The 22,877-nt window shown below is 32.7% G+C and overlaps 2 protein-coding genes across 3 annotated transcripts; one reads left to right on the plus strand and one right to left on the minus strand.

The window, feature by feature from the left end:
- Positions 1 to 31: 31 nt before the first annotated feature.
- On the minus strand, positions 32 to 4,882 carry LOC110642655 (protein PHOX1). 2 transcript variants are annotated; one of them, XM_021794762.2, is made up of 4 exons: positions 4,263 to 4,882; positions 2,102 to 4,083; positions 1,783 to 2,003; positions 32 to 438 (listed from the first exon to the last, which is right to left on the minus strand). In XM_021794762.2, the coding sequence occupies exons 2-3, from the start codon at positions 4,065 to 4,067 to the stop codon at positions 1,855 to 1,857; spliced, it is 2,115 nt and encodes a 704-aa protein (XP_021650454.2). In that variant the 5' UTR covers positions 4,068 to 4,083; positions 4,263 to 4,882; the 3' UTR covers positions 32 to 438; positions 1,783 to 1,854. The 2 variants fall into 2 exon arrangements, with proteins under 2 accessions (XP_021650454.2, XP_021650453.2); XM_021794761.2 differs by having other exon boundaries at positions 2,102 to 4,881.
- A 12,782-nt stretch (positions 4,883 to 17,664) lies between these two features.
- Positions 17,665 to 22,383, plus strand: LOC110642654 (protein OS-9 homolog). Its single transcript, XM_021794760.2, has 8 exons — positions 17,665 to 17,879; positions 19,130 to 19,206; positions 19,851 to 20,054; positions 20,251 to 20,322; positions 20,649 to 20,764; positions 20,907 to 20,973; positions 21,081 to 21,187; positions 22,055 to 22,383. Exons 1-8 carry the CDS (start codon positions 17,798 to 17,800, stop codon positions 22,212 to 22,214), a joined length of 885 nt encoding a protein of 294 aa, XP_021650452.1. The 5' UTR covers positions 17,665 to 17,797; the 3' UTR covers positions 22,215 to 22,383.
- Positions 22,384 to 22,877: the final 494 nt, after the last annotated feature.

Raw genomic sequence — 22,877 nt, forward strand, 5'->3', positions numbered from 1 at the left:
TTTTGCATACTAACACGAAGAAACTGTGGTGTATAAACATTTCAAAATCCACATCTAGGATTTTCTTCTCCATAGAGATTGAAATTTATGCGAAGCAGCTACTGACGGTCCATTTAATCTAGCAAAATACATCAATATTGTTCTTTCCCAAAGCAGACTGAAACCACAACTCGAAGCGCTACAAAGATTGCGGTTAAACTGAAAACTACAGGCTTAGATGCTAAACAAACTACGTATTATTGTAACTAGACAAAATGAATGAGAAATGCAAACATCCTGTGACCTGTTGACTAGACTAAACAACGGGGAGACGATCGTGTGAAGGCAGAAACTTAACCCAAAATAAAAAAGGAATCCCTGCTACTTCATCTTGTCCCCATCATCACGTATAAGGAGAACATGGCTGAAACTGAATCCCAAAGGTACATTGCAAGAAACCTGCAGAATATATAAATAAGAGTTACATGCAGCCAAGCCAATTGCAATAACTGCATTAAAATAAGAAAAGGAATAAAACCATCCGCATATTATAGGAATAAAGCATTAAATAAAAAATAGCAGATAATAAAAACCTGACGGTCAATCTAAATTTGCCTATATTGATACGGACTTAGTGTTTAACAAAGTTGAATAGTGATAAAGGGTCTATATGATCCTAACTAGTTTGGAATTAAGACTCGGTTGTTGTTGTTATTTTTGCATAAACAAGAAAATATATATGTTGCCAGATCCAAAGATATAAAAAATGAGATTTTTGGTAATAGAAGTCTTAAGGTATAGAGGTGTGACGATAAGTCCTGGAATAGTACACAGTGAAAGAAGTACAAACAAATCAGCATCTTTGAATGCAAATCCAAATATGAACTTAGGTGAAGACCTAGAAAGTAGAAACATCTTGTGCATTCAGAATATCAAGTTTGCTATTTATGTGGTCTCCACATTAGAGAAATTGTTATTACTCATCAGCCTAAATATTCCTAATACCCTTTTAAGGTGTGCAGTAATTTTGGTGCATCTTCCTACATACCTAATTTTGTTATCCAATTTGAAGCTCCATGTTGTCCTATATGAAATCAAACATAAACTGATGTATATAAGCTAATTGCACCACTGGACTTCATTTACCATGTTTACTATTTTGATATATTTAAATTTTAATAGCCGCTGATCTCACTGGTGCATTACATTATCATAATCACAGCTATAACCATCTTTTATAAAGATCAATTGTTTATTTCTAAGCATGCAGATGCAGCATCAAAATCTAGGCAAACTTACAAGAAAAGGTTAGCTAAGAGTCTGACCAGACTCTATCCCTAACAATCCCAAAAACAGAGATCATTTTGGATTCTGCAGAACCTTTAGTCTGCCATAAGTAACGAAAAAATGCCATGCTCTCGAGAACAAGCTATTTGAAAACAAATATCTATTTAACTATACCACGAAATTAGCATTTTCAAACAATAACATAAATTGAGCAGCTTGTATATTGATAGCTAGTCTCCCTAACAAATAAGAGGAAACAACAACACAGACACACCCGCAAAAGGCCTAAGGTCACCACAAGTGTGCTGATTACAGGACATTTTATTGCAAGTGAACAGCTGCTAACAAAGCTTCCTTATTATTTTTAGAAGTGGCCAAATGACAATTTGAACTTTAAAATTATAGCGAAAGGTCGGAACAATGTCATACATATTTGAGTATCATATACAAATAAAGTTGATTAAAAAGAAAGACACACACACACACACACAGTCTTCAGTATTTTTATATATGTACCTTAGCAAGCAAGACTTCATCTATCCTAGATGAAGTTTGAAAGCGTTATACAAGATTTTCAAAGGATGCACCTCATGCGAACTCTAGAGCATGGTAAAGTTTTGAAACTCGTCTACGAAGTAATGGTTCTAACCGGAAGGAAGGAATTCCACTATGCAACTTTTTGGCTTCATACATCTCATTCCATGCCTGTACTATTTCATCAATTCTAAATCCTAGACCTGCAATGAAAAAAAAAAAAAAATTCGGCAGATATTTTTCTCAGCATCTTGGAGATGATTTGTTCATGATGCAAAATTTCTTACTAGTCTGAAGTTACCTTCTAATGCATTATCATTTGAAATATGGTTCTTTATCATAACAGCTATATCTGTTGGCGAAGCTCCAGCAAGCTCAAACTTCTCAACTGCAATTTCCAAACAATCTTGCCAGACTGGTAGCCCTAATTTGAATTCCATGATTGATCGCTCATAGAGTATGGTTCCCCATAGGAGATTAATCTGAGACCTCATGTTCTTCGCCTGCTCATTGGCTTCTTCTGCTGATACATCTTTAAATAGCCCATCGAAACCTGTTTTCTCAGATTGAGATTTAACCTCAAGTGAAGTAGACAGTTGACATTGGCGTTGTGCTTCCAATTCTTCCCACATCTGCATGCCTTTTTCCATGTAGTTCTCAGCACTATTATAAAGTCGTACAATCTCTTCTGGAGGCCATGATTCTAAGTCAACATTGTTGCCAACTGTGTAATACCAAGAAAGTTTAGCCTGCTCAAACTGCTGCTGCCCTAGAGCTGGAAGAGCTTCATAGAAATCTGGTTTGATTTTCAATGCTGCTTCATACTTCTGTCCTGCTTCAACATATTCCTTCTGTGCCCAATCATAAGCAGTTTTTATCTGTTCAAGCACTGATTCTTTTGAAGCATCTTCTGTGAAGTAAACCTTCTTCCTTGCTCTAGACATATGAACATTACCCCAGTTGAACAATGCCAAAGCTGCCATCTCTTGGAACGTCCCTGCTGCTGTGTTAAAAAGGTCTTGTGCTTCTTCATTTGTAACTGCCTCCTCCATAGCCTCAGAATATACCTTGACACCAAGTTCATGAAGACTGAGATATGCATCAGAACCAAACCCCACATGGTCTTTAAACAGCTTAGCAAACTCTACTATCCATTCATCAATATAACAAGATCCATTTTCTGCTTCGTTGCCTTTGTCCATCTTCCCATTCGCTGTGGATAAATTTTGTTCCAAATCCAGTTTGTGCACCTCCTTATTGTTAAGTTTCCAAAAGAATGGATCCTGCTGAGGATTGACTTTCACTAAATACAGCCTGATAGAGGTCTGGGATTCAGCTGATGCTTCAGCCCATCTCAGTTCTTCATCAGTGGTTATTGTTACCAAATCCCCTTCTTGATCCCTGTATTTGATAAGAACTGCTCCTGTGCCTGCAAATCGATCAGATATGGCTTCTCTGAGTTGCAGGAGGCTGCAATTAAGAGGAATCTGAGCCCATCTTATGTCCTCCCCAAATACCAGTTTCACAGTCTTCTTAGGTTCTTCCTTTGCTCCGCTAATTTGCTCCTCTACTACCACCTTATCCTCAGTCTGTTTCTCCTCAATTTCCCTAATAATCTTCTTATCCTCAATTTCGTCCTTAGCCTTCTTCTCCTCAACCTTTTTATTTTTCTTCTTCCGCATCTTCTGTTTCATTGCTTTTGGCACAGTTGAAGTGCTAGGAGGTTCAACATATTCTGGAGGCAGTTCAATGACTGTATCATTCACCCTTAGTCCTTTATGCTCAAGTGCTTTTTTCACCCTTTCTGCAATCTCTATTGCCATAACATTATTTGGTTCCATTTTCAAAACTGTAGTAACATCTTTCAAAGCCAAATCCAACTTATTCAAAGCCTCATAACACCTGGCCCTCTTTAACAGTGCTTTACTATACTTTGGTGTGACTTGCAGTGCCAAATTACACTCATGTATGGCCCTAGGGTATTCATCCACGCCCATCTGCATATAACATGCAGCCATGTTACTCCTAAGACAAGATACATCTATATGATTCGTGGGAAGCAATTTGATGGCTTTCTCGTATTTCATCATAGCTCCTTCATGGTCCCTCTTTTGAAACAGCCTGTTCCCTTCCTCCTTCAATTCTTGAGACATGGAAATGAAAACTGCAGTGTCCATGTCTTTAGCTTTAGGGCTATTTTGCTTCACATTACTGTCAACTGCCTGCCCTGTTGCCCGTTTCTTATTCTTCCCATTTTGCTTCCCCATCGTGAACACAACAATCCTAAGCACAATAGTTACAATCAAATATTTAACTAACTTACAAAGTTCAGAAATTGGTGACCAAATTGAACAACTGTAACCCAACAACCACTTTTGCATAAACACTTAAACAGGGTGAGAATTAATAGAAAATAACTTCAAAGCATTTGTTTCTTAGTATTCTCCAGAGCACATACTTACGAGCCAGTAGTTCTTATGGAGCAGAACCCATAACCAGATTCACATATAACTTCCAATCGAGTACCAATTTCTACAAAATAAGTTCAAAAAACCAATGTTTCTCCGTCGAATCTTAATTGGCTTCTCTCTTAAGCACCCCAAGAAAATATATATATATATATATATATATATATATATATATATATATATAAACGAAGAAGAAAACCACAGAATCAAATAACAGAAGCGAAAAACAATTAACTTGTTTCAACCTCTCTAAATCAGGATTTGTTATTGCTCATCCAAAGAAATAACAAATCCCAATTCAGAAAACAACAAACGCCGCCTAGTTCAGCTTAGAAATATTGCTTGAACAAAAGGAAAACGAGCAAGATTTCTCTCCGGCACGGAAAACTTATCTGGGAAATGAATTCTCGAGCTTATGAAGAGATTTTGCAGGAAAAATTTTTGCAGCAAGAACGCTTGGAAAAAAAAAAAAGGGAAACGAAATAAAACCGACCAAAGCCTGTACTTTTGTAGTGTCTAAGATTTTCGATTTTCACAGCTTAACGTAAACGCCACAAAAAAGCTGATAATCCAATGTCTCTCTCGCACATGTTTTCCTTTCTTTCTTTTTTTTTTCAGAATTTTTTTTTGATACTTTTGATGAGCCATTTTTTTATATTCAAAAGAAAATAAATAAATAAATAATTTTTTATTAATATTAAGGAAAAATAAAGTAGTGGGGCCCTCATGTTTCCTTGAATTCCAAGTATCTTGGGGACGTTTGATTAGCAGTTTGAGGCAAAGGTTCCATGACTAATCTGCCCCACACATCCATTTGTCTGCTTCTTTGAGTGTCAAATCCTTATTAACACTCTTTTATATATATATATATATATATATATATATATATATATATATATATATATATATATATAATTTAGTCTAATCCTATATTATATTATATTTTAATTTTTAAACTTTAAAAATTTAATTATTTAATTTTAAATTTTATATTATATTACACTTTAATATTTAAATTTTAATAAATTAATTATTTAATTTTTTTAATTTTAATATATAAAATAATTTAATCTATCTAATTTTAATATTTATGATAATTTAAAATGATTAAATTATTTTATATATTAAAATTAAAAGGAGTAAAGTATGATATTATATAAAATTTAGAGATTAAATAATTAATTTTTAAAATTTAAAGACTAAAGTATAATATTAGATAAAATTCATAAAATAAATTATAAATTTTCTTTTTCTTTTTAAGATGCTTGATTTAATTGTGTAGTTGATAGCAAATAAATATTTAAATAGTCGAGTCAAATTATTTTGATAAATTTATTAAAACCATAATCTATAACTAATAAGTTATCTATTAGCGACAATTTGTATCAATTCTAATTTTGAAATTTTTTTTATTTGAGTTTATTTTTATTTAAACTATATTACCTTGTTAAAATTTATTAATTATAAAATTTATGTATTTTCAAATTAATTTTTAAATCAATAAATTATTTTTAATTTTATATATCAAATACTGTGAATATATCAACTATAAGTCACATATGTAATGTAGAAGCTGTGTTCAACTAATTGCCATCTCATTGATTAATTAGTTAGTTTGGCTCATTTCTATCTTTGGCAAATTCCATGCCAATTTTTTAATTTCATCGACATTGACATCAAAACTTTAAATTTATTTATTGTTGATTAAGATACTCCAGCTTCTTTATTTTCAGTTTTTGATTGTTGAGGTTTACAGGAGATATATGTGTATTAATATTTTAATGTTTATTTAAATAATTCTTAATTATTGGGTTAGTAATTAAGTTTTTTTAATTAATTTTTTTATCTTATAGTATGAAAGATTAAGTAAACCTCCAAGACAATAGAATAACACAAAAAACCAAACGACCTCATTGTTGTTTTTAATTATGAGCATTTGAATAAATTACCTTTTAGAATAATAATAAAAGACTTTAAGAACTCAAAGAATAATGATTACAATAATAATAACAAATTCATTGCCATGCACAACAACTTCAAGATGCTAATAATGGAGAGAGTTGTGCAAGTGGCTTGTGATTGCAATATGCTTTAATAGGTTTGCAAAAGATGCTAATCTTTGTCTTAATCATCAAGTTTGCCAATTCTTATATATCATTGTATTATTTTTTCAGAAAATGTTATTGAATCAAGTTGGTCTACAATTAATAGATATCAAAAGTTTCTTAATAATATGAAATATCCTCAATACTCTTAACTAGTTTTGGAGGCAAAGTAAGAGGTTTTTCTCTCCATTGCAATCTCTCCTCTCTTTTTACACTTTTCCTCCATTTTCTTTTATTATTTTTGGTTTTTGGAGAAAAAAAATTATTATTATGTTTTCATTTCCTCTATCTCTTAAATGAATTGTTGTGAATAAAAAGTTGAACCTTAACTTTCTTCTACACTTTTTTCTTTGCACACATTGAAGAGAGCACACCTTGAATAAAAACATTCATCTATTTTCTTCTAATATATCTAAAGATTATTTTCTCTATCCTTCACCAGTAAAAACTTGAATATGCTAGAGTAACCAAGAGAATAATATGTTTTCATACTTCAATTATATATAAAAAATTTAAGTATAATATTGACTAATTTATACATTAAAATGATATAATTATACTTAATTTTAACATTAAATCAAAAATTAAGGATATATATATATATGTGTGGCGTATATAGTGATGCACCATGTCGTTCCACACGTGTGCCCAAGAGAAACCTTAAGTATGCTGATTAAGTGGCTATCGTGGTCAAGTGGAGAAAAGCTTGCTGTTAATTATTTGCTTATTTGTCTGTTTCTAGTTGTGGTTCTATTTTTCAGGATCATGTATGTAGAAATAGGAGTAGTTATTTGTTTTCAACCCACTCCTCAAGATCATGTGCGAGAAAGTAGGGATGATTGTTGCATTTCTTTTGTATTTAATTCTAGCTCATCATGAATGAGAAAGGAGGCTATTTTCTAGAACAGAACTGTGGTCCTATTCTCACCCAAAGCAGAATACCAAATTGAAGCTCTGACTGGGACCTATCATTGGTATCAGAGTTATGACTACCAACAAAGAATGCATTGAAAACCTGGAGTCTGGTCTTGGTGGACTTCAAAACGATTTCACTCGAATAGAAAGAGGTTTGAATGACAAGCTGCATCAGTTAGAAGTAGCTGTCAATAGGATGTTTGATTTAATGCTCTCCAACCGAGTAATGCCTAACCCTTCACTTTCTGAATCTACAACCCAATTAGCGTTACCAGTCATTCAATCAGCTGGCAACGTGTCGCAATCTCATTCAGAAGGGGGACGACAATTATTCTTCTCTAAATTTGCTAAGCTGGAGTTTCCCCGATTCTCAGGAGGAGATCCAACCGAATGGTTTGCCAAGGTCGATCAATCTTTGAATACCAAAACACCATGGAATCACAAAAAATACCATTGGCCTCTTTTCATCTTGAAGGAGAAGCTAATCAGTGGTGGCAATGGCTTCGTCACAGTTTCTAGGAAGACTAACAAGAGTTAACGTGGAAGTTGTTTTAGGAAGAACTTTGGGCCAGATTTGGGCCAACTGATTGTGAAGATTTTGATAAAGCCTTATCCAAAATAAAGCAAATGGGCTCTCTATGTGAGTACCAGCAGAAATTTGAAAGGCTGGGGAATAGAGTCCATGGGTGGTCTCAAAAAGCTCTCATCGGCACATTCATAGGTGGTCTTAAACCAGAGGTGGCTGAAGGCATAAGGATGTTTAAACCTAAGACTTTGAAGTAGGCGATTGGTCTTGCACTGATGAAGGACGAACAACTGCATTGCCACCAGAAATCTACAAGAATGGGAGGTCGAAACATTACTTACTCCACTCCTTTGGCAAAAACAAGATTTGCAACCACTTTCAAACGGCTGTCATGGGAGGAGATGCAAAAACAGAGAGCTCAAGGGCTGTGTTTTATTTGCGATGAGAAATTTTCCCCTGGACATCAATGTAAGGTCTCTCAATTGCTATTGTTAGAAGGATATGAAGAGGAAGAGGATGCGGAAAATTCATTACCAGACCAACCAGAAATATCACTGCATGCAATTAGTGGGTGGAGCGCTCAGAATACTATGTGGGTCTTAGCAAAAATTGGTGCTTATGAGCTAGTAGTCCTGATTGATAGCGGGTTTATGCACAACTTTATCAGTGAAAGAATCGTCAATATTCTTCAATTAACTGTCACCCCCACAGCAGCCTTTGATGTTAAAGTGGCTAATGGGAAGACATTGAAATGTCAAGGGCGATTCAATGATGTCAAAATTCTCCTCCAAGGTATTCCCTTTGTTCTCACATTTTATGCTTTGCCTTTAATGGGGTTGGATGTGGTTTTAGGGATTCAATGGCTTTCACAATTGGGGACAGTGACCTGCAATTGGAAACAACTGACCATGGAATTCCAGTGGAATAATCGTAATTGTCGATTACAAGGGGAAAGCGCACCACTAATTCACTCAGTGTCGATGTACACCATCTCTAAAGATGTACGACAAAGCAGTTCCATAATTGTTGTTTGTCTCCAAGCCACCGAAATTTCAATGTCAACCCATACGAACCCTGATATGTCTGCATTACTGGAATGTTATAAAGACCTCTTTTCGAACGTGTCACAACTTCCACCATAGAGAGCAATCGATCATCAGATTACTTTGAAGGAAGGTATAGAACCTATCAATGTTCGACCTTACAGGTATGCCTATTTTCAAAAAGCTGAAATTGAAAAACAAGTTCAAAATATGTTAAATTCGGGGCTAATCAGACCTAGCACGAGTCCTTTTTCATCTCCTGTTTTGTTAGTAAAAAAAAAGGATGGGTCATGGCATTTCTGTACTGATTATAGAGCGCTTAATGCTGTTACTATAAAAGATAGATTTCCTATTCCCACTGTGGAAGACATGCTTGACGAACTCCATGGAGCTATCTACTTCACTAAACTTGATTTAAGGGCTAGATATCACTAGGTACGAGTTCATCCTTCTGATATACATAAAACTGCCTTTCGTACCCACAATGGTCATTATGAGTATCTGGTTATGCCCTTCGGCCTTTGCAATGCCCCTTCTACATTTCAGGCTCTTATGAACTCTATCTTTCGCCCTCACCTCCGTAAATTCATCCTAGTTTTTTTTTATGATATCTTAATATATAGCCCCAATTGGACTTTGCATCTTGAACATGTTAAAACAGCTTTTGATATCTTACGGCAGCACCTATTTTTTTGTGAAATTAACAAAATGTGCCTTTGGGTTGCAAGAACTTAAATATTTGGGTCATATTGTTACTCCTGATGGTGTTAAAGTGGATCGGCAGAAAATTCAATCTATGGTGAATTGGCCTACGCCTACTAATATTTCTGAATTGCACTGATTTTTAGGCTTTACAGGTTACTACAGGAAATTTGTTCGCAACTATGGCCTTATTGCCTGCCCACTCACCAATCTCTTGAAGAATGGTCAATTCCGGTGGACTGAAGAAGCAGAAATTACTTTTGCTGCCCTCAAGACAGCCATGACCACAACACCAACTCTTGCCATGCCTAATTTCAATGAACCATTTATCATTGAATCTGATGCTTCCGGTGATGGTATTGGTGCCGTATTAACCCAGCACGGCCAACCTATTGCATTCATGAGTCAGGCTTTGGGTGTTGCTAAGAAGTCTTGGTCTGTTTATGCTAAAGAAATGCTTGCTATTGTTCATGCAGTTCTCACTTGGAGGCTTTATTTGCTTAGAAGAAAATTTTATATTCATACTGATCAATGCAACCTTAAGCATCTTTTGGAACAACGAATTGTCACTCCGAAACAGCAGAAATGGGTGGCAAAATTGGTTGGGTATGAGTATGAAATCAGGTACAAACCTGAACGTGAGAACAATGCTGCGGATGCACTTTCTCGGGCAGCGGGGAGCCCATGCCTTGAAGCACTTTATGTCTCTCACACTTCATTATGGGATGACATAAAAAAAGAGGCACTCCACAATCCATACATGTAACGAATTGGACAACAAGCTATTCATGGTCCTGGACAACCTTACAGCTGGCATAATGGTTTATTGTGTAATAAAATAGAGTGGTGGTGCCTCCTCAATCTCCTATCATTCACCAACTTTTGAAAGAGTTCCATGACTCACCAATTGGAGGCCATTCTGGGGTCCTGCGCATTTATAAGAGATTGGCACAATAGTTCTATTGGCCTTCCATGCATCGGTCTGTCAAAGATCATGTTGCTTCATGTGAAGTGTGTCAAGGCACTAAGTTGGAGACTTTAGCACCAGCTGGCCTTCTTCAACCATTACCCATTCCATGTCAAGTTTGGGATGATGTTACCATGGACTTCATTGATGGCCTGCCTGCTTCGCATGGTATGAACTCAGTATTGGTTGTCGTTGATAGTTAAGCAAATCTGCCCATTTTGTGGCTTTGGCGCATCCTTATACAGTAAAATTGGTGGCTGGAAAATTCATTGAATCTGTTGTGAAGCTTTATGGCATGCCTAAATCGATTATTACTGATAGAGATCCAATTTTTGTTAGTCGATTTTGGTAAGAATTCTTCAAAATGTCAGGCACCCAACTTAAGATGAGCTCCGCCTATCATCCGCAAACAGACGCCCAAACGAAAGTGGTGAACAAATGCATTGAACAATATTTGCGGAGCTTCGTGTATCAACATCCTCGCAAATGGCATTCTTTCCTCCCATGGGCTGAATTCTGGTACAACACCACCTACCATGCCTCCATTGGTATGACACCTTTCCAAGCACTCTATGGCAGACTTCCCCCCACCATTCCTAACTACAATGAAGGTCTATGTTCCGTCCATGAAGTGGATCAGTATTTGGTAGCAAGGGATGCATTGTTGCGACAACTTAAAATCAATCTTCATGTAGTAAATAATCGCATGAAATAGCAAGCTGATTCTAGAAGGCGTGATGTTGAATATCAGGTGGGTGATCTGGTGTTTCTTAAATTGCATCCTTACCATCAGCATTCAGTCTTTAAGCGGGCCTATCAGAAACTTGCAAGTCGATTTTATGGTCCTTATCCAATCCTAGAGAAAATTGGAAACGTAGCTTACAAACTCCAGCTACCACAAGGTTCTCGCATCCATCCAGTGTTCCATGTTTCTTTCCTTAAGAAAAAAATAGGTGCCACAATTGCAACAAGTTTAGACCTTCCACCTATGGATGAGGATGGCGTTGTGATGGTGGAACCTGAAGCCATACTGGATATTAGATGGTCAAACGTGGATCAAAGTTTGTAGCACAAGATCTTATCAAGTGGAAGAAATTACCTGCTGAAGATGCCACATGGGAAGATTCACAACTTATCAAGGATCGCTTTTCGGTTCTCAACCTTGAGGACAAGGTTGCTGCCACAGGGGGGGGGGGGTATTGATGCACCATGTCGCTCCACACGTGTGCCCAAGAGAAACCTTAAGTATGCTGATTAAGTGGCTATCGTGGTCAAGTGGAGAAAAGCTTGCTGTTAGTTATTTGTTTATTTGTCTATTTCTAGTTGTGGTTCTATTTTTCAGGATCATGTATGTAGAAATAGGAGTAGTTATTTGTTTTCAACCCACTCCTCAAGATCATGTGCAAGGAAGTAGGGATGATTGTTGCATTTCTTGTGTATTTAATTCTGGTTCATCATGAATGAGAAAGGAGGCTATTTTCCAGAATAGAACTGTGGTCCTATTCTCACCCAGAAGTAGAATACCAAATTGAAGCTCTGACTGAGACCTATCATATAGTACTTATGAATATATAATATATTCTATATAAGTCTTATACAATATTTTGTAAGTATATAATATATAAAATATGAAACTTAATGATACATTGATAAGATAATTAATAAGGATGACAACGGATAAGATACTCACGAAAATCATTTTATCCAAACCTGAATCTAATTAATATTCCTAATCCCAAATCTAATTAAAATTTATTCTAGATTACCATAATCTGTCCCAAACCCGATTATTATGACCCAAAAAATACCCAATCACATTTAATTTTATATTTTTTAATTCATAATCTACATAAAAATATTTTTATTAATAATTTATATTTTAAAATTTAATAATTCCATAAAATAATTAAATTCTATTTTTTAAAATAAAATGCATAAAAATTATTATAAAAAATATATTATATTTAATTTGTTATTTATACAAACGTGTTTAGGAAACGAATACTCAATACACAAAATCCAAATTAATCTGTACTCATCATGGGTATTATTAACTCAAACCTGAACCCGTCCAAAATTCAATTATATATTGCCCAAACGCATTTTATTACGATTCGGTTGGATTGAGTACCCACGAATACTCGATCCATAGCTATCATAAATGATTAAAGCTTATATAGTATTTTATGAGTATGTAATTTAAGTCTTACACAGGATTTTAAATATTTATAATCTATATAATTTAAACTATAATGAAATATTGATAAGATAATTAAGGTTACATAATATTTTATGAGTGTGTAACTTAGAATTATATAAAAGTATATAATACATCATATTTAATAAATGATGATATATTGATAAAATAATTAAAACTTATAGGCTTACTCATAAGTATACAATATAACTAATTTAAACTATAATGAAATATTGATAAGAGGAATTAATTTTTATATAGTATTTTATAAGTATATAATATGTCATGTATGGAACCTAATGACGTATTGATAAGATAATTAAGATTTACATAGTATTTTATGAGTGTGTAATTAAGTTTTATGTAATATTTAAAGTATATAACATATATGATTTAAAAAATAATAATAATATAATGACAAAATAATTAAGGCCTACATAACATTTCATGAGTGTGTAATTAAGTTTTATGTAGTATTTTAAAAATATATAATATATTCAATTTTAAAAAATAATGAGTATATATATATTTTTAACACCTAACAACACATTACTTAAATTAATAAGGTTTATATTGTGAGTATATGTAAATATATAATATATAATATTTAAAACATAATAATACACATAAAATAAAATAATTCTTATATAATAATCTATAATATTTAAAACATAATAATACACATATAAGATAAAATAATTCTTATATAATAATCTATAAGTATATTTTTAACACCTAATTACACATTGTTAATATTAATAAAATTTACTTTATGAATATATAATAAGTATACTATATAGTATTTAAAGCCTAATGATATATATATTCTATATAAGATAAATTAAATAATACTTATATAATAATTTATGAGTATATATTTAACACCTAATGACACATTACCAAGATTAAGGTAATAAAATTTAAAGCTTTTTTAATTGTGGCAAAACATAATTCTTTAGCATGTGTATAAAAATTAGTAATTTTTATTATAAGTTATAATTTATTTTTTGAAACTTGTAATGCTTTTAAAATTAATATAAATGGAGAATTTGAAATTTAAATTTTAAATTTTACACATTCTCTTTGGAAAATCTATAGAAGGGTAATAATGTAAAAGTATAAAAGTTTTTAGTTTGAAATTATAGAAATTTCTCCATTGATCCACATTTTATGTGGATTAACTTGATCCATATAGCACTACTATTTATTTTTTTTTAGATTTACTAAGATATCTCTATATTTGTTTTACGGTCCATAAGACTAATTTTTTAAAAATTTATGACTATCCCTCTTAACGATGCATCTTTCAAATATTGAATCTAAATTTCCCTTAGAGTGGAATTATCGCACCTAATATTTATTAATATATATCATTGTATTATTTCATAATATGTTGGTGTTTATCCCTTTCCATTCTTAATCATCAAACCTACTTTGTTTTTATCTCTAACTAATAAAAATGGTTTCTACTATCATAAATAAAAATCCCGAATTATTGCGCTTTATATAATTTTAACACAAAAAATTCCTTTAATTTTTTTACAACTTAATACAAAAATTAATTAATTTAAGACAATTTTAACATTTAACCAATTAAACTTTTAGCTACTAAAGGAGCAACCTATATGAAGGTTAGCCATCCATCCTCTAAATTCTCACTAATTTTTCAAAAATCAAGTACTGAGCAAATTTGAATTCACTCCTCAAATCCATTAGAAGTTTGGAATTGAATCCACTAACGATTTATTTTATTTTAAATCAATGTCTCAACTTCATCCTCTAGATTCAAGCTTTTAAATGAGTTAAATCCTTAAAGATTTCACCCCTAACAAAATTGAGTGGATTCAATTTGCTAAATCAAAATAAAAAAATTCAATCAATTAAAAATTAGCTGTTATTTCCTTCGATGAAAAAAAATTATAGAATTATTTGACAAAATTAAAAAAAAAATATATATATATGTATCGATCTCCTCTGTGATTGGATCACTCACTAACTGAGTTAATGATCCATCGATTTGATCTTTTCGCTGGATCAATCTTTGAGAAAGGTTTAATAAACATTATACCATCATAAAACACCCTCATCAATAATTTATTAATTAAAGTTACATAATTAAGATTAAAATGAAATTTTTACATCACCATATGAAATATAATTCATTAGCAAGAATTTGTGTAACTATATGAAATATATAGTATTATATACACATAAATGTTTTCTTTTATTTTTTTTTTTAAATTTTCAGTTGGATTATATCATTATTTAAAAAAAAGTTTAAATTTTTACAAGTTATAATATAAGATGAAAATATAATTAATGAATAATAAGTTATTAGGAACTATTTTTAAATAAAATTTGAAGTAATTGAGGAGGGATCAAACATGGGATTCATTCCTTTAATAATTAATGGTGAAAGAAATAACTAAAAAAAAAAAACACCAATTTGGGGAAGCAAGTTGGCAAAGCTAATAATAAATAAAGGGCCACATTGATGAGTGCCGATCCATCACCTTCACCCCTTTTTCGATGGAAGGGTGGAATTTTATGCGGCAAAAACCAGCGGTGGACAAACTGATGGGGTAGCGGGACCCTTACATTTTTGTACGCCAGGCCAAGGCAAGCATGTGACCTGGTCACGGTTTAGGAATCGTCGGTTACGATTTCTGAATCATCGGTTTGGGTTCAATGAAATTATGAATCTGAATCAAATCGTCAGGGGACGATTTGAAAAACGGTTCCGAAACCACCAATTCCGATTTGAGCCCCAGTTTAAAACGGTTTAAAGGGCGGTTCGAAAAATAACGGTTCAAAATAATTTGGAGGACGGTTTAAAAGAGGTTTAGGGATGGTTTAAAGATAGTTTAGAGAAAAAAAATTAGAGAAAAATTTTATTGATTCAAAATTTAAGTTATATTTATAAAAATATTTTAATTTTTCTTAGAAATCTTTCAATCAAAATAAAATAAGAAAAAAAAAGAAAAAAAATAATTTATCTTTAAGAAAAATTTAATAAATAAAGAGTTGACCCTGATTAAAAAATTAGAGATGAAATTAATTTTTTTAAAAGAAATTAGCAAAAAGTATATGAACTTAATTTTGCCTATATATCTCTTTAGGATTTAGAGGAATAAAAATTTCTAGTTCTATTACTTGCCTTTTTTTAAAAATTATATAATAATTGATAATTAAAAATTATAAAAGAGAAAAAAAATTAAAATAGAGGGTATTGGAAATTTTATTGAGGATTTAAAATAATAACAAAGTAATTAAGATAGTATTAAAAATTTCAGTAAGTATATAAAATAATAAAGTAGGAAAATTGAGAGAGTGTTAGAAATTAAAATGAGTGTAAAAAATAATTATTTTGAGAATTCGAGAAAAATTAAAAAAATATTAAGATTTGAAGAAAATGCAGAGAATAATTGTGTAGAGAATTAATGATATATATAAATGAATTAGGAGTGACGTAACATATTTATTAAATTTTTTTATATTTAAATCACTGATTTAATCTGGTTCGAAATTGTCGATTCAATCCGGTTCGGAACCGTCGATTCACGGTTTTTAAAAAATATGAATCTGAACCAAACCACAGAAGAATGATTTCAGTCCGATTTGAAGTCAATTTCGATTTAACAGGTTTTAGTCCGATTTTAACCGAATCAATTCTAATTCAGTTCTCGTTCAAAACCGGACCGTGGCCCCTCCCCTAACCTCAAGTAACTTAACTTATAGTGGGCCTCCAACAAGCGCCGGTACCCGAAAACACTAGCAAAGCAACCTTAAAACGGCAGAACCAAGACGGTCATTTTGAAAGGGCCAAACCCATATGATAACGTTGTAGTTACTTTCGGTTCAATCCGATTTAATCGGAATTTAAACAATATATAATTAAATATCAGACGCATTTAAATTAAAAAAATAATATTTATGTTGACTTGGAATCAAATTTAATTTTATATGTTACATATTTATCATTTGAATTTATTTAATTAATTTTAAAATATATATTTTATAATAATATTAATAAGTTATTATACATTCTATTTTTTTTAAATAAATAAATAGATTTTAATTAAATTTAAAATAAATTTATCTATTAAAAATAATAATAAAATATAATTTTAAATTTAATAATTTTTGTGGATATTTCACTGATATTATGTCTTTTTTATGAGATCTCTAATTTTTTACAAGATCCTGCGTATTGAATCGTAAATTTCTTCCTTAATCTAAAAGTGCAGAAAAAAGTAGAGGCGATTTAGTGATAGAAGAGCCGAGAAGAGAGAAATTAAGGAGGGATTGATAACATGCAAAAATAAGAATTACGTGAAATATAATAAAAAGAAAATGCTAGATAAAGTTAAACGCAAATGAATCTAAAAACAATGAAACTATATATATATATATATACATAAAGAAAAACACATAATACATTAAAGAAATATATTATAACGATCAATTAAATTATCGGTTAGGTTATTATTTGAAGCTAACACCTATTAAACTGTAAGTTTTGTTTAGTTTGATTGGTTAAAGTCAAACTAATGGAAATTAATTATTTATAATAATAATAATTTAAACGACATTGACATATATTTTGTGAAATAATTCACTAGGCTTTTGAATATTTTTATTTGATTATTAAACTATTGTCTATAATTATTATGATATAAGAAAATAATTTATTTTAATATTTTGAACATTACAAAAATATTGTCAGTTTTTTATTTTATTTAAAAAATTGCATTGTAGTTTTGAAGGTTATCTTTTAAAAAGTCTGGGTGCTTTTTTAGGCCCAATCTATATGGGCTGGATTTTCCAAGCCCATGCAATTGACTTCGCACGTCAGTATTCCAGTGCAGGAGGGCAAACAAGTCATGGGTGTCGTGGCAATACATCATTGGTCAATCAGCGTGGCGGTGACATTGTTGACAAAACCGAGTTACAGGCGCGAGGCGCTCTGTTTCTTCTTTCTCACAAAACCCGGAAGCTGTAAAATTTTTGTGCCTTTTTGAAGGTTTATAGATTATTATAGCCAGATAAGAGAGAAAACAACACAATACGAAAGATGAGATTTTTATGGTCAATTCTTGTTGTATACACTCTGTGGAGTCATGTTTTAGCCGATCAGATCTTCCCAGGTCCTGTGGGTAAGTCTTTGTTTTCACGTCTTATAATCAAGTTGATAGTTCTTTATTAATTTTTAGCATTTTTTATTTTTTTAAATCAGTGTAAGTTTGGGGGGTTGGTGTCCTACAGCTGTGGATTTTATCTGGGTTTTGTAGTTCTCTTCTATTTTCTGCTTTAGGGTATTTTTTGTTGAATTTTTTAACGAATTATTATTGTAGGAGTTTGGTGGTCTGTCTTTGTTGTTTTCATATTATGTACTCAATAAAGCTTATACTGGGTTTGAAAAGATTGGAAAGTAGATTAGAGGTATTGCAGAAAAAAATATAGAAGCTGTTAATAGTATTTTGTAATTTGCTGACGAGCCGTCATACACCCCCTCCACTCCCACAGCAAGGTCAGGTCAGGTGTTAGGAGATTTTGAAATATAGTATATATGGCTACAGACAATTGGTTGCCATTTGGAGAGCATAATTCGATGCTGCTGTGCTACCAATTCCTAGTGTTTTAGCATAGCAGAGCATTTATTGTTTATATGATCAGCATTATCATTTAAAAATTTCTAATCCAAATTTGTATGTTTTACAAGGACAGAAGGTTTAATTCATGTTAACATTTTGGCCAGAGAGTTGCATTGGGTCAAATCTGATCTGAGGCTTCTTTATTGTTTTCAATTTGTTTGTTAGCAATTCGGTTTTTGGGATGGGGTGTTTAGGATTCATGCTCAAAACTATTGTAACTGATCTCATATCTCAGTGCATATTGACATGCAAGCCAATCCCATTAAGCTGGGCCATCGTTCTGCTCTGTCTTTTGATGATAGAAGTCAGGACTATTGGTGCATAAACCACAGGAGGGGTGACTAGGAAATACAAGGTGATTATTTTTCTAATCCAATTTGCGTGGTTCAGACAAAGTGGGACAAGACAACTTGGTGCAACATATGAGTCCTTGAGAAGGCAATAAGGATAAATGTTGTAGTGGGTCAACAGTACTGTAGCCATCACAGAAGCTGATGGTGCATTAAGCCAGTAGTTACAATTTAGTGGTTTTGAATCCTGCTTTGTTATGCTCCTTCAGTCATCAGTCATGAAGAGACTTTCATGTATTTTTGTGTTTTGCTTGTTAATTAATTCAGATCATTATATACGACTTAACCATCTATACATTCATGCTAAGAAACTGTCTAGTTGTACCATTTTTCCTCAAGACATGCTCTCTTCTTCTGTGTCTTTTTATTCAGTTGTACTTCTCTAACTTCTGCAATTGGCAGGTGGTTCCTTCAGTCGCAGCTCTCGTGAACCAAAGTATAAGATTGAATTCCATCCAGAAGACTCACCTTTTCATCCTGTAAATAAGCTTTGGTTTATAGTTTTCCATTTGCTTTATAAATGATAAAAACTGAGTTTGTACCAGCATCATCTCAATCTGAGACTGATTTTGTTATAGTCGTTGTTATTCATTAAGTTTGTATGTCTATTTCTCAAACTTCTTACTAATATTCATATCATGGGTCTTAGATGGCAGTATTACATTATGCATACTGAATGGGACTTTTGGACAGTATTACATTAGATTGCAGTTATGGCTTGAAAAAAAAAAATCCTTTGGTGGATCTTGTAAGATGAGGAATGATTTCCAAACATTACAGATTGTGTTGCTGTTGAGACCCTATCATATTACTGAATTATATTTTGTCTTGAATAACTGAAGTTTCAATTTGTATGAAATCTTTACTACCTTGGTTTTACTCTGCTCAGGTTAGTATATTAACTTTCATTTTTTAGTCATTATGGCTTCCACAGGGCCTAGTGAGGCTTTTTGATGAAAACTGTGTTGCCACAAAAACCTAGTGAGCACTTTGGTCTTTCTTGCGACTATAACCTGTGGTTGACTTTCCCTACCAGTTTATGCATGGAAATTGTATTCTGGATGTTAACTGCAGAAGTGTAGCTTTTCTTTTAATGTTAACATGGATGCCAACAACTTTGCAGGATGATGACCAGGAGTCAGTGGTTATGCCTGACAAGAATGGACAGAATTATTTATGTTACTTGCCCAAGGTGGAGAAAGTCAAGAGTGGAAAGCCTGTTAATCAATTGAATGTGAGCAGCATGATTGTCGAAACTGAGAAACGTGTCAAATTGAAAACACCAGATGAGCTGCTTGAAGTGTTGAAAGATCGATGTTTCATCAGAGTTAGTATAAACAACTACCTTGAGCATTTCTTTTGTTTAAATAATGCTCTTCTTTGTGCAAAATTGCTACGTATAATCCTTATTTCTTGGTTGGAGTTGGTTACCTTGCTAGTAAATTCCTTTATTTGTTTTAGCATGACTTCTTGAACAAATTCCCCTGTCATGAATCGTTGTTATCATACTTATTCTTGTGCAGCAAGAGGGTTGGTGGTCTTATGAATTCTGCTATCAGAAGAAGCTGCGGCAAGTTCATTTAGAAGATGATAAGGTAACTCACTGAAGCATCTTAGAGTTGTCTTATGCTTACTTTAATTTTTCTTGTTGTTGCCTTCCAATTATGCTTACTTTGTATTATCAGTGGAAGCATGCTGATGTTTGTGGAGCAAATTTTATGCACTTCTCATTAGTTTGAATGTTTGATATCATAGCCAATGGATTAATTTGCTAAAGTTCTAATTTGATTGGATAGTCAAATATGTCCAAAGTTCACTGTCTTTGTAGTAGCACTGATGGCAATAGCACCAGTCAATTGTTACTATCATTAGAATTTGGAAAAGTATCCATGTCAATGAGATACTTGTTGTGCCATTGCAGGTGGTTCAAGAATTTGTTTTGGGTGTTTATGATGAAGAAGCAACAGCTGCGTACAACCAGAATCTCTCTGATGTTTCTACTTTGAAAGATCCTCGCTCAAAAGATGCATCTCAAAGGTATGATTGTGTGTTATGAGCTTATGGAAATAAATTTAATGAATTGGGAGAATTTTCTTTTTGAGAAAGAAACTTGAAGAAAAGATATTAACTAATATTTTAAAACTAGATTTTCACATTTTTGAAGTTTGTATCTGTACAGGTATCATGCTCATCAATACACAAATGGAACCATGTGTGACCTTACAAATCAGCCCCGTGAAACTGAGGTATAGACTAAAGGAATAGCTTTTTTTTGGCCTTTCAGTTCTCTTTGTTTCTAAGTGTACATATACATTTGTATATGTATTGTTTTACCCTCAATGTTAATGTGCAGGTGAGGTTCGTATGCTCAGAGCCTAGAGCTATGATTAGTTCTATCACAGAGCTATCTACTTGCAAGTATGCCCTTACAATACAGTGTCCAATGCTTTGCAAGCACCCGTAAGTTTCTCTCTCTCTCTCTCTGTGTCTCTCTCTGTCCCTCCACCAGAGATAAAAAGTAAAAACCACTGATGTTAGATAAGGCATGATAAATCTTTGTGACTTTACTATCAAATGTTGTTTAAGAGTAGAACATAGAAGCATGTTTAAGCATCTTTACCTGTAATAAAACAGCAGGGCACTCTGTCCCAGTTGTAACTTCTTTGCAAAGTAAATTCATATCAGGTTGTGGGCCATCTATTTGATTGGTGTAGTTGAGTGAATTTCTTTCTTGCTTGGACCAAAGAACTAGCCAATCTTTTTATGATAGTGAAAATTTAGTGGTAAGGTGCATTTGAACACCTTAAAAGTGTTAGGAAACAGAAGAAGAGAAAGCAGCCGCAAAAGGACCATGCATGGAATGTGCCACTACCACACTTTTCTTTTGGTTTGTGAAATTCAACTTCTTAAGCACAGTGTTAAAACTCCTATATCATCTTAACACTGAAAATTGCAGTTTCCAGATAAAGATTAATACTCTAAATGTTTATATGAATTAGAATCTGTGGTCATTAAATTGCTTACGTGCAGTCTGGAAAATATTCTCATCATAAATTTGGTAAAAACACACCTGTTTCTTCACCTGTTTCCTGAATAGGTATGGACTTCTTGTTACATTTGATTTAATGTTACAACTTTGTTCAGAAACATTCTCTGCGGTAGATTCCTCAAAACCGCATGATAAAGCAAGTAAAAGAGGGGAATGCATATAAATAGGGGGTGATGTGCTGGTTTATAATTCAGTCACTCCAAATAAGTGTGTTTATGTTGTTTTTTGTACTGTACTGGTTTATTTATAACTTATTGCATCTGTTTCTGACTCTGCAGATTGTTCCAAGAAGAGAGACCAGTTTGGCACACCATCAACTGTAATGTCCTTCCCAAAGATACCAAGGAAACTAAGGCAGAGAAAGACAAAGCTGAAGATAAGCAGGTTATTATGGCCACTGACATGGAATATCCATCAAATTTTGATTCAGATGAATAGGTTGGGCACTGCATCCAGGGACCTTTGTCAGTACCAACTGAATTAACTAAGGTGATAAAATGTATTATTATTAGTAGACAATGTTCTGCGTTCAGTTGCAATCTTTGCACCTTTTAAAAGTTTAAGCTTCTGAATCTAATGAAAAATACACGGATCATTCATGAAATAATACCTTCCTAAATATCTTTAGATGGAACGAGAAATCTGATCAGATCAACCCTGCTATAAATTTTTGCGAGTTAACCGAGTTGAAACCATTAACAGTATGCATCCATTAGCAAATTACCAGTGCGTACTCAATCTTGGCCAAGTGTAATAATTCCATAAAATTAATAATTTAGAATTACAAATGAATTTTTTCCCAAAACCATATAAAATTCATTTATACCGATCTCATTAACGTAGAATTTGGATAAAAATACTGAATTTTTTGTCATCTGGCAAGTATATAAAGCAGACTAGCAGTTTTTCTTATCAACTGTCTTTTCGACTAGTTTTTATCTGGTATCCTGATATAAGATTTAAATAAGCTTTTATAGATGAAATGCTAAATTCATTAACTAAAGGAAGAGTTTGTACCGACATAAGCATTACTGATCAAATAAATTAAGTCAGATAATGATAACGCTCATTGGTTGTAAAATTAAGCATGGATCTTCTTAC

The sequence above is a fragment of the Hevea brasiliensis genome, chromosome 17 (assembly GCF_030052815.1).
Source record: "Hevea brasiliensis isolate MT/VB/25A 57/8 chromosome 17, ASM3005281v1, whole genome shotgun sequence".
NCBI classification, from domain to species: domain Eukaryota; kingdom Viridiplantae; phylum Streptophyta; class Magnoliopsida; order Malpighiales; family Euphorbiaceae; genus Hevea; species Hevea brasiliensis.

Bases quoted from the DNA above. Each gene is read 5' to 3' on its own strand.
- LOC110642654 (XM_021794760.2), top strand. From the start codon at position 17,798: ATGAGATTTTTATGGTCAATTCTTGTTGTATACACTCTGTGGAGTCAT. The intron at 17,880-19,129 runs GTAAGTCTTTGT...TGCAATTGGCAG, and splicing joins GATCTTCCCAGGTCCTGTGG to GTGGTTCCTTCAGTCGCAGC. The intron at 20,323-20,648 runs GTAACTCACTGA...GTGCCATTGCAG, and splicing joins TTCATTTAGAAGATGATAAG to GTGGTTCAAGAATTTGTTTT.
- LOC110642655 (XM_021794761.2), bottom strand. From the start codon at position 4,181: ATGCAAAAGTGGTTGTTGGGTTACAGTTGTTCAATTTGGTCACCAATT. The intron at 2,004-2,101 runs GTAACTTCAGAC...TTTTCATTGCAG, and splicing joins AAATGATAATGCATTAGAAG to GTCTAGGATTTAGAATTGAT.